General features: G+C 41.7%; 1 protein-coding gene across 1 annotated transcript in view; it reads right to left on the reverse strand.

Moving 5' to 3' along the window:
• The window catches only part of TKFC (triokinase and FMN cyclase), a 31,344-nt gene extending 19,042 nt beyond the window's left edge, over positions 1-12,302 (reverse strand). The window contains exons 1-4 of the mRNA XM_081314444.1: positions 12,006-12,302; positions 1,261-1,450; positions 974-1,084; positions 716-897 (exon numbers count right to left, since the gene is read on the reverse strand). Coding sequence (XP_081170570.1) covers positions 716-897; positions 974-1,084; positions 1,261-1,450; positions 12,006-12,011 — 489 coding nt within the window. The 5' untranslated portion in view covers positions 12,012-12,302. The remainder of the gene's footprint in view (positions 1-715; positions 898-973; positions 1,085-1,260; positions 1,451-12,005) is intronic.
• Between the last annotated feature and the right edge of the window lie 199 nt (positions 12,303-12,501).

Genomic DNA, 12,501 nt, shown 5'->3' on the forward strand with positions numbered 1-12,501 from the left:
CTTCTTTGTGGCAGCCCCTGAGATATTGAAACACTGCTATCATGTCACCCCTTGTCCTTCTCTTCATTAAACTAGACATACCCAATTTCAACAACCGTTCCTTATGTGTTTTAGCCTCCAGTCCCTAATCATCTCTGTTGCTCTTCTCTGTGCTCTTTCTACAGTCTTAACATCCTTTTTACGTGATATATTTTTTTACATATGATATAATCTTTTAAATGATATGATATACTGTTACATACAATTAATGAAATACCGTATTTTAAATGTCACAATAATTGTAAACTCTGTTGGTTTACTGATAATTTATTTCTTTATCCATTACTTTTCTTTTTTCTGTAGTCATCATTCTGTTTTCCCTAATAAATTAAAAATAAGAAAGTCTATGCTAAAAGTGTATGAATTCTTGTAACTATAAGAAACAGCAGCAGAAACAATCAAATTAAAAATGTTTTATGTATATTTACTGAATATTCTCTATCTTTAGATCTACACAGAAGTTTTCTCCATATTCTCAAAACTAAACTTGGTGGTCTGTCACCAAATACTGATGCTGAAAGATTGCATGCAATGAATGGCAAGCACAAATAAGACAAAGTACTTGGCATTATCTAACGGTTTTCAATAGAAATGTGTAGTTTGAGATGGCTCTTGTGCAATGAAAGCATAGCCAATGACAACATCTGCCTTCAGATCAAAGATGGATAACACTTACCTTATGTACAAGCACTGTGCCACATAGACCTCTTCTGCCAGCTTTCTTCTTGGTGGCAAAGGCAGTGTCATCTCCAATTATCACCATCTGCACAGGGATCTCTTCTGCCTGTGCCTGTTCCAATGCCAGCCCAAAATTCAGGCGGTCTCCTGTATAGTTCTTCACTATTAGTAATGTCCCAACTATAAAAGAAAGAATTGAATTGTCTTCTGTTCCTTATCCAGATGGGATGTCAGTCCACCAAAAATGCTACCATACCTGCTCCAGCTTGTTTCACAGTTCGAATTGCTGCTAAAATGCTACCCACTGCAGGGGAAGTGAATACTGGACCAGCGACCACTGCAGTGAGCATTCCTCTTCCGATGTATCCTGTGGAAAAATGATAGACAGGATGGCATCGTATTTACACTTGGAGTATCTCATGTCTTGATTTTTCTATGTGTCAATCGATGACTGAGCATAAATCAGCCAAATGAATCCCAGTCCAAGCCCTTACCTTTTTGTGTTCAGGACTGAAAAACTTTCCAGAACCCCATTCTACTAACCTGCATGTGCAGGCTCATGCCCTGATCCACCTCCAGAAATAAGTGCAACTTTGCCCTCTATATTCTCTAAATCAGAACGTAGTGCCACTCTGTGTCCATTTAGAAGTTCAAGATTAGGATTGCATGCCACTATTCCAGCCAATGAGTCATCTGCGCAACTCAGAACTGTGTTCACTAATTTCTTTGAGCCCTAAAAAAATGAGACATAACAAAAGAATTCACATATGCTTGTCCTTTTACAGAAAGCAATTCCAAATGTGTAGCAGCTTTAAAGATTAAAGCATTAATTTAGATGTCAAAATGAATCATGATTCTCCTTTGAACTACTAAAAACAAAACATTACAAAGGTGCTTATTTGAATTTGAATTTGAATTTTACTGAATTTATATACCGCCCTTTCCCGAAGGACTCAGGGCGGTTTACAGGGTATATAAAACATCAATACAAAAATTAAGAGCAATTTAAAAAGATTAAACTAAGTCCCTGAAAAAAATATAAAACTCCAGTTAAAACCCCCAATTAAAACTCAGCCTGGGCCGGAAAGCTCGAAGAGCCAGGTCTTCAGGTCTCGGCGAAATGATCGAAGGTCGGGGGCAGTCCTAAGCTCTACGGGCAGCTGGTTCCAAAGGGCAGGCGCCCCCACAGAGAAGGCCCTCCCCCTGGGTGTCATCCACCAGCATTCTTTGACCGGCGGCACCCTGAGAAGGCCCTCCCTGTGGGAGCGCACAGGACGAAGGGAGCTTGATGCCGGCAGCAGGTGTTCCCTCAAATATCCAGGATCCAAGCCATTTAGGGCTTTATAGGTACCTTGAATCTCACCTGGAGGGCAACTGGAAGCCAATGCAGCTTGTGGAGTAGAGGTGTTACATAGGAGTAATGGGAAACCCCCATCACAACTCGTGCGGCTGCATTTTGCACCAGCTGAAGCTTCCGAGTGGTCCTCAAGGGCAGCCCCATGTAGAGAGCGTTGCAGTAGTCTAAGCGGGAGGTCACGAGCGCATGAGTGACTGTGCGTAGGGCATCTCGGTCCAGATAGGGTCGCAACTGGCACACCAGGCAAACCTGGGCAAAAGCCCCCCTGGTCACAGCTCCTATATGGTCATCAAAACTGAGCCGTGAATCCAGGAGGACACCCACGTTGCGAGCCCTATCAACGGGGGGTAACACCTCACTCCCCATTGTTAACGATGGAATAGTTTGGTCAACCCGAGATGCCGGTATGCACAGCCACTCAGTCTTGGCAGGATTGAGACGAAGCCTGTTTCTCCCCATCCAAACCCGGACCGCCTCCAGGTAACGGGACATCATGGTGAGGGTATCACTGGGTTGGTTCGGGGTGGAGAAAAAAAGTTGGGTATCATCAGTGTACTGATGATACCCCACCCCAAAACCACGAATGATCTCGCCCAGCGGCTTCATATAGATGTTGAACAGGAGGGGAGAGAGAACCGACCCCTGAGGGACTCCACAAACGAGAGGCCTCGGGGCGGATCTCTGCCCTCCCGTCAACACCGACTGCGAGCAGCCCAGGAGATAGGAGGAGAACCACCGTAAAACAGTGCCTCCCGCTCCCAACCCCCTGAGACGCCGCAGTAGGATACCATGGTCGATGGTATCAAAAGCCGCTGAGAGGTCTGATAGGACTAGGACAGAGGAACAACCCCTGTCCCGAGCCCGCCAGAGATCATTCACCAGCGGTCTTAGGGTCTTGCGGAAGAACAGGGTAGAACAACGGCTAATGACCCTCTTTTACCGGTCTACTATAGAGAGCGTCCTCTCGTATGGTATTGTGGTTTGGTATGCTGGTCTGACAGCCGCGGACAGGAAAGTATTACAGAGGGTAGTGAGCACAGCACAAGACATTGTGGGCTGTTCCCTGACACCACTGGATGACATCGCCAGGGCTCGTTGCCTTGGAAGAGTGAGGAAGATTCTCAGGGATGACTCACACCCTGGACGGTATCTCTTTACTCTCCTACCATCCGGTAGGAGATATAGGAATATAGCCAGCTGTACCAACAGGGTGAAAAATAGCTTTTATCCTTGGGCTGTTAGGCTTTTAAATGGGACATAATCTCTGTGAACTTATGCAGAATTGACTTGGGAGGCCGGTGTGTGGTGTAGTTGGTTCACATGGTGTGGTAGGATGGAGGGTTTGTTGTCACTGTGTGTTGGGGGGAGAGAGCACGGGGGGTAGGCTCAGCTAATCTCAATGTACACATGTTGTACTTTGACAATAAAGGTTTATTATTATTATTAGTAGTAGTACATACACATAAACCTTGGAAATTATTTCAGGATAGAAAAAATTCAGATATTTTATCACTTGAATTTGAGTTCAGTCACGATCTTAGGGACTATCCATAGGCATGGTATGAAGAAGAGGTGTTTGATTCTGCACACGTCCATGTCAACATGGATTCCACAATAATCACAAATATTCAACAAGGCTTCCCTTCCCCACATTCAAGATAATTGCATTTATAAGAACACAAGAGCCTTGCTAGATCAGGCCAACCCATCAGGTACAACATTCTATACCCATAAATCCAAGCAGAGAGATGTTAGAAGCTCATGAACACAGACGGTTAGTATTTTTCTGATACTGGCAGCTGGTAAAGCACATAGTCTGACAGGAGGTAGCCAGTAGCCATCAAGACAATGACTCTCTTCTTTTTTTTTATTGAAAAGTTTTAAAATACATTTTATCTATAACAATCCCCCCCTCCCCCTCCCCTACCTATCCCTCCCTACCCCTCCCCCCCTTCCCCCCTCCCCCCCCCCCGACTTCCCAGAGCTAAGTACAGGGTATAAAAACCAAGAACAATCATAAGCATCCATATGCTACCAATAATAAATTCTTAAATCTATCACTCTCTAGCTCATATAAGATAGCTACAAGCAATACTAATATTTCATATAGAAAAAAAAAAAGAAAATAGAAAGGAGGACTTATTCAAATGCTAAATGAAACTTTTTAGTCCCATATTTGTTCTGGATATATTCAATCCATTTTTTCCACTCCATAATATAACGTTCTTGCGAGTGATCTTTCAAATAAGCCGAGATCTTTGCCATTTCTGCCAGGTCAGAAACCTTTAAAGTCCATTCTTCTATAGTCGGCAATTCCTCCTTCTTCCAATATTGACCTATTAAAAGTCTTGCTGCTGTAATTAAATTCAGCATCAACTTAGTGTCCACAACAGTAGCATCTGCAATTATACCCAACAAAAAGAATTGCGGACAAAACTTTATCCTTTGTTTGAAGATCTTCTGCATATTCCACCAAATTTTTATCCAAAAAGCCTTGACCTTTTTGCAGGTCCACCATATGTGAAAATATGTTGCATCTTCGCCACCACACCTCCAGCATTTTGGCTGATAATTCGGATACATACTTGCAAGCTTTTTAGGATCTAAATGCCATCTATAAAACATTTTATAAAAGTTCTCTCTTAGATTTTGAGCTTGTGTAAATTTTACGTTCCTTACCCAGATCTTTTCCCACGTGTCCATTGTAATAACTTCGTGGATATTCTGGGCCCATTTTATCATACAATCTTTAACAAGTTCTGTTTCTGAGTCAATTTCTATCAATGCAAGATATATCCGTTTGATATGTGCTGGACCCTGATTTCTAATTTGCTTTATCAAATTTTCATCAGTCATTGCAAAACCAGTTTTCTGATCTTCTTTCCACCTGGCCCGTAACTGAGTATATTGAAACCAAGTTTGAACAATCTTCTCATCTCGCAAGAGGTTATACGATTTTAAACACCATACATTTCTTTCCAAGCTTAAAATCTCCTTATACATAGTCACATCATGTTTGAATTTCTGGCTGGGTCACTGTAACAACCAGATCGTCTGCAAACGCCCTCAATCTATAATCCTGATCTCTAATTTGTATACCCTTAATTCTTTCCGAATTCCGTATTTTAACTAGTAATATCTCCAATGTTAACACAAATAATAAAGGCGATAACGGACACCCTTGCCTTGTGCCCTTCTCAATATTACATGCTTCAGTCAAACTATTGTTAACTATTATTCGGGCAGTTTGTTTTTGATATAATGCCCTAATTGGTTGCAAAAATTTATCCCCAAAATTCATTTTATCTAAAACTTTCATCAAAAATTGCCAATTCAATTGATCAAAAGCTTTTTCAGCATCTAAAAAAATTAGCGCCGCAGGGATCTGGTTGTTCCTTTCCAAAAACTCTAACACATCAACTATATGCCTCACATTATTTTTCATTTGCCTACCACTAATAAACCCAGTTTGATCCCCATGAATCACCTGTTGCAGAACCCTCATCAATCTGTTAGCCAACACCTTAGCAAATATCTTATAATCTGTATTTAAAAGTGATATCGGTCTATAGTTTTTTACTTGAGTAGCATCTTGATCTTCCTTCGGAATCAAAGAGATAAAAGCAGTTCTCCAAGACGGAGGCACCTTTCCCCCTCTCTGAATTATCTGGAACAGTTCCTTTAACGGCTTTATCAACTCCATTTGTAAATTTTTGTAGTAAATCGCAGTCAAACCATCCGTACCTGGCGCTTTATCCATCTTCAATTCCTTAATTGCTATAAGAATTTCTTTTTCTGTTATCAATTGGTTAATCTCCTCTTTTTGTGCTTGCGTAAGAACCGGGATGCTAGCATTCTCCAAATATACATCAATGTCTTTTTCATTAATCTTCTCCTTAGCATATAATTTAGAATAAAAATCCACAAAGGCTTCCTTAATAAGATCCTGTTGAAACACAACCTTTCCCTTATGTTCAATTTTATCTATATTAGAAGCCCTTTGCTTTTTCCTTAGTCTATAAGCTAGCCATCTACCTGGCTTGTTAGCATTGCAAAAAGTATTATGCCTAGCAAACCGCAAGTTGGTTGCGACTTGATCAGCCATCAATTTATCAAATTGTCCTCTTAATAGCTTAATAACCTCCTTAGTCTTCACATCCAATGGGTTCAAAATTAAGGCCTTTTCTTTTTCCCTAATTTCATTCTCCAATTCTTTCCTTCTGGCTTCCAAAGTACGTCTGTATTTATTATTCATATATATCAACACCCCTCTCATGTAGGCCTTGCTAGCATCCCAAACCATGTCCATAGAGGTATCCTTATTCATATTAATTTCAAAAAAATCCTTCATCCGCTGTTTACATTCTTCCACATTTCTCTGATTTCTAAACAAATTCTCATTTACGCGCCACGAGCACCTATCCCTATTGTCCTTATTGATCTCTAACCAAACTGGACTATGGTCCGAAATAGTTCTTGCACAGATCTTTACCTTCTTAATCCTAGAAAAAAAATCATTAGTCAACAAAATAAAATCAATCCTGGAAAAAGATTGATGTCTATCAGAAAAAAAGTACTCCAGCAGCAGCCGATGAAGCTATAATTTGATCCCCTCCAGCACCATTCTCCTCTGTCTGTCCACCTTCAGCCTCTTGAGGTTTTCCCTCTCCAGATCCCTTTGCAGCTTCCAGGAGTGATAGAGGGGTTGCTTTTAAAACATTACTGTAGAAATCACGCGCCTGAGTCACAGTAACCAGACGATATCTTTTACCTTCGTGCATCACCACCAATCCGACTGGAATCTCCCATCTGAACTTAATATCACGTTGCTTAAGTTCCTGTACGAGAAATGCAAAATCTTTGCTTCTCCTTAAAATCTTTGGAGGAATCTCTTTTAGAACCAGAACTTCTTGCTCAGCAACCACAACTTTAGTATCATAAGCAGCTTGAATAACTTCATCTCTAGTTGCTCTCTTTGTAAAATAGACCACCACATCTCTAGGTAGCTTCCTCTGCCTTGCAATCCATGAATTTACACGAAAAACTTTATCCATGCATCCCTCTATTTCAGATGCTGGCTGGCCCAATACTGCTTCCAAAGCCTCAGAAATCAGCTGCTTTAAGTCTTCTTTAGGATTCTCTTTTAAGCCCCTGATTCTAATAGCATACTGCATCTGATGGTACTGGACAAGGCTCAATTCTCCGTCCATTTTATCCCTTAAATTTTCATTCTCCAGTACCTTTACTTCTAATATAGTGTTCTTTTGACTAAGATCCTCCACTTTTTCGTCCAAACGTTGCACACATTCAGCCACGCTTTCCACTGTAGACAAGATGTCTACCCTCATTGCACTAAACTTCTCTTCCATCCTCTCCTCCATTACGTTAAACTTCTCTTCCATCCTCTCCTCCAATTTCTCCAGTTTCTCCTCCAACTTTGCCATCTTATCACCCAGCATTTCTGACATTACCTGGGATTGCTTTGCAAAGGCATCTTGTAAGTCCTTAAGCGTCAATGCCACAGGAGGTGCAGGAGGAAGCAAAGCTTGCAACGATGTCTGTTGCACCGGGGAAGTTCCCGCACTCCGAAGAACTTTAGAGGAAGATTTAGCCGCCATCTTTCCTCACTTTCACTTGTTGCGCACTTTCACTTTAAGTTTACAAAGTCCATTAAGCTAGGGAGTAAGAATAAAAATCCTCTTCACCTTGACCTCCTGTACCGCTCTGCCTGCTCCTTTTTACTCCAAAGTCTTTCCTTCTGGCAGGGGTGGTCGCAAACGCCTGGCTCTGCTCCAAAAATCCCGGAACAGAGACGCTAAGCAGCTGGGAGCAACCCAGGCTACGGGGGAGCTCAATCCTTCAGCCGCCCCAGCTTTCAGCTCAGGCGGCCCCGGAGAACTCAACCCCTACCTGGGGCCTCACCCCCTCCTCTTCTCCCGAGGAGGGGGCTTCAAATCCACCTAAACAGCTGATCGGCGCTGTTTTAGGTGGAAAAACTCAGCTGCGAAGCGGACAGCCCGAAACGGCTATCTTCGGCGCCGCGCCGCCACCGGAAGTCGACAATGACTCTCTTCTGAATAAACTTGCCTAGTCCTACTTTAAAATAGTTACAATGCTGGCCATCATACTATCTGATTACAGCAAATTCTACAATTTAATTCTACATTTTTAAATTAATACTGCATTTATAATAATTAAAACTTTCTGCATTCATTTTAATGTATTATTTAAAGTCTATTATTTTGAGAGAGAGAAACTATTATCTCTATCCCATTTTCAATACTACTCATTATTTTTATCATTCACCTTCATTTTAAACTAATATCCCTTAACACTGCAATCTTTCCTTTTAGACAGCGCTACATTAACTTCCCAAACATTCTCCTCTATATTTTCCTGCTGTGCAAGATATGGTGAAACAACTACCCACAGAATTCCACCTCACAATTATTTCAGTTCAATTCTCTTTCTAATGAAATTCAATTTGATATTTTTGCTGGAAGTAAAAAGGAAGCAGCTTACCATTTCTACTCACAAAGGCTCTCAAAATTACAGAGTTGCCAATAGAGGCTAAAATACAATTATTTTGTTCTCCTGCAAGGTAGTATCCCGCAGCCTGCCAACTGCTGACTGGTGAGTAACCTGTGATTATTGGAAGGGGCGATAACTGCTTTTTGCCACTAGAATTGTGGCAGATCATACTGTGCCATAATTGCATGATATACTGTGCAACTGAAACAATTAAATGCATTTCTAACCTCTGTCAACAAACTGCTTCTGGGTAATCGGGCATATTGCCCATTGGAACAGACTGAGTGTTATTCTATGATAGCTCTGTATAACATTTATCAAACTTTTTCTTATCCCTAACAAGCTCTAGGTTCATCAAGGTTGAGAAATATGCTTCGTTTAGTCATTAACTTAAATGCTTTTAAGGGAAAACAAATACCGATGTGCAAAGTGTTCTGTGCATGGGATAGGTAGGTTTGGATGATCTGTTTCTGAACTAAAATTCAGTGTTGGAGTGGAAACAGATTCAAACTACTATTATTCTAGTACAGATGCTTCACAGAGGAGAATAGGAAAAAGCCACTGCCAATGCCGCAAGCACAGCATATCCAACTGGCCCACCTGCCTATTGGCCTTCCCAGCACTTTTCTTCTTCCCCTTAGCCACCAATATTTTAGCTACAAGCATGGTACATCCAAAGTTGGTGGAGTGGAGAGGGACAAATGTTGCCATACTTGAAACTGAAGGCAATGACTGCCAAGGCTAAGTGGAAAATGAAGGCGTTAGTAAAATTATTGGGCTGATGGACACATAGGCTGTGTTGAAGAGTAAGACACAAGGTTCATCAGTCTTGCCCTGCTTAATAACTCTGGATTTTGTCTTGACTAAAATCCAGGGCAGTCAAAATGTTCTGGTTCTACTGAATTACTCTCTGTCTAGATCGGCAGAATGTTTGAAAAACATTTTTGTACAGAAAATGTTTCACAATTTATGCACGCATTAGAAATAATGCATGTAGCTATAAATTAGTACAGAGACAGCTTTGAAGAAAATATTTAGCAACTATCGCATAAACATTAGCTGGGTCTGAAAAGGGGGGAGAAAGAAAACTCATGTTTACTCTGCCTTGATTCTCTTTGGTATAAGATGGAATGGAGGGGAGGAAAGTTTTTGTCAGGTTTTCAAGATTCTGTTCTTAAACACAAGGACTTTATAGTAGTCCTAGTGAGTCTCTTTCCTGACCTGGCCAGCTTAAAAAGTTGATAGTATCCATATCGTGCTATGTCATAATGTGGGTTTTTGTTTTTGGTATATAGAAAGTCATATGGACTCAGCTACCATACTATAGAAACCATAATTATTTAATGGTGTATGGGTCCAGTTAACAAACATGGATGCATGGTCCCCAATGCATCCTTTAGGCAGATTAAATGGTTTTAGTTATTCTGTAATGTTTGCCCTTTTAAGCTGGCAACAAACCATGCCAGGTTTGCAATGGGTGCAATCTGATGCACTTTGCTAATGATTTAGTTGGGGTTGCAGACCTAGGGGATAAGCTCTCCCCTGTTTCCTGAGCAATGTCTCCCAGGATCAATCTCCTTTGAACGGCTGAAGTATCTAGTTTTCCAATCTAAGTCCTCACTCTGTATCTCCTGGTCTCCAAGCTATTTTCTGGCTCCAAAAATTGGACCATTGTGAACAGCAGCTGACTGGTGATGTCAGTGTAGGAATTGCATGAAGCAAGCTGTTTTTCTCTCATGGCTGCTTCATGGCACAATCCACTTCACATTTTCAATTGTTTGGTTGATTTGAAAACAGCTTTGGTATTCGACTGGAATAGTGCCATACCTGTATCCAAAAGCAGCCTATTTATCAGCTAATCATCTGACTATTTCAGGCATGGGTTTAGCATTATTATGCTATTCACTATCAGATGATAGTCAGACTTCCTTTGAATGCACCCATACAAAACCAGAACTAATTTGACAGATGGCTAAACACAGTGTCCTAGTGTTGTCCCAAACTCATCTCCTTCGTAGTCATCTTAAGGAGAGTGATTGTTGGATGTTTTCCTGCTGCCTGGTAATTTGGCAATAAGGGAGGAAACAGAGCTCCATTCTGATAATGTCACATAGTTCATATGGTCACAGTTGCACAATTTAAAAAAAATTACAAAATGTGTCCTAAATTTTATAACAGTTGGCTTGTGAAGCATGTGGTTTTTTTATTACTTTTATACAACTGGTCAAAATGCTATTATTCAAGCAAACATGACTTGAATAGTCACTGATAATGGTATTCTGTTCTTGTGTTACAGATCTTCAAAATGTTTTGTAATTGTTGGTTAATGTTTATACATAAAGTGAGACTGACACCAAATTGTTGCAACATTGTATCTTCCTGTTCATTGTATGGTCAGCCCCACCTTGCTTCATTCCATTTTTATTTTACTTTCTTAGGGTCTCCTTCTCATTTGTTTTCTATCCGTCATCTTCTAATTGCTTTAATATTGCCTCTCGCTGCCAGTTTCCTTATTGTTTTGCAGTTTAACAGTTAAGAATAACTGCTACAAACATTTTCATTAATATTGGAACAGCAGACAAAGCAGAATACTGTATTGGAAACAGCCAGAATTTCAAGTACCAACTTATCCATCAAGTAAGTGCACCAGATGAGCTGGATTTCTAGTAATTCTAATACTTCTGGCTTTTTAATTTATACCCTGCTCCAAGGAAAGACTTACTAAAGCATGGTTCTCAACATGGGCCAGATGACTCCAGAGGAGCCATGCCATTTTTCTAGGTGCCAAATATGAGATAATTCAGATAGCGAAGTCTTTTTTATACTAATGCTAAGAAAGGGGTCCAGAGGTGACGAGGCTCAGAAGGGGGCCATGAGCAAAAGAAGATTAAGAATTCCTGGACTAAAGCATAGAATAATAAGCAGAGTTGGAAGGAAGATCTTAGAAGTCTTCTATTCCAACTCTCTGCACAAGCAGGAGACCCTGTACCTTTCCAGACAAATTGTTGTCCAGTCTCTTCTCAAAAGCCTCCAGTGGTGGAGCACCCACAACTTCTGAAGGCAAGCTGTTCCACTGGTTGATTGCTCTCACTGTTAGGAAATTTCTCCTTAGTTCTTGCTTGCTTCTCTCTCTGATTAGTTTCCATCCATTGCTTCTCATCTTACCTTCTGGGTGCTTTGGAAAACAGGTTAACCGTCGTCAAATATTGGAATACAGCTATCATGTCAGCTATGCTGACTGAGGAATTCTGGGAGTTGAAGTCCATGAGTCATAAAAGAGCCGAGGTTGCCTACCCCGGGACTTAAGACAGACCCAATTCCTGTCGCCGTTCTTCGTTTTAGCCTCCATATGTTTTAGCATTCCCCGTCTTCTCCTTCACCCCAAACTATTAGGTCTCACCTGCATGATGTCCCGAGTTTCAGTTCTAGAAGCCAGCAAACTACCTGGGCGCCACAATAAGAACCGCCTTTTATTCCACCCTTCCCGACAGAACGGATCGAAGAGGAGGCCGAGCTGAGCTCACGAGGACCCTCCACGGACTTTGACCGAGAATGCAAATGTTGCGCTGGACCAGAGTCTGAAACACGCGCGCCCGCCTGCCAAGGAGGGGAGGACGAAGCTCATTGGTAGAACAGAGCGCGAGCTCTGGCAGTTGGGGGGGGGGGTCGCCGTGTCGCGCACGTACTCGGAATTAGGCGACGCACCGCTAAGGAAGGAACAGGAGAGCAGGAGCCCAAAGGACGATGCGTTAACGTATTATGAGCATTTCGTCCCCCCCCCCACTTTCCCTCTCCAGCTCGCGCGCACAATAAACGGGTTTTTGGGTAGGTGCGCGCGCATGGGATAAGGCAGGGGTAGGCAAGCTCGGCTCTTTTATGACTCATGGACTTCAACT

Source organism: Vipera berus (assembly GCF_964194415.1).
Source record: "Vipera berus genome assembly, chromosome: 1".
Taxonomy (NCBI): Eukaryota; Metazoa; Chordata; class Lepidosauria; order Squamata; family Viperidae; genus Vipera; species Vipera berus.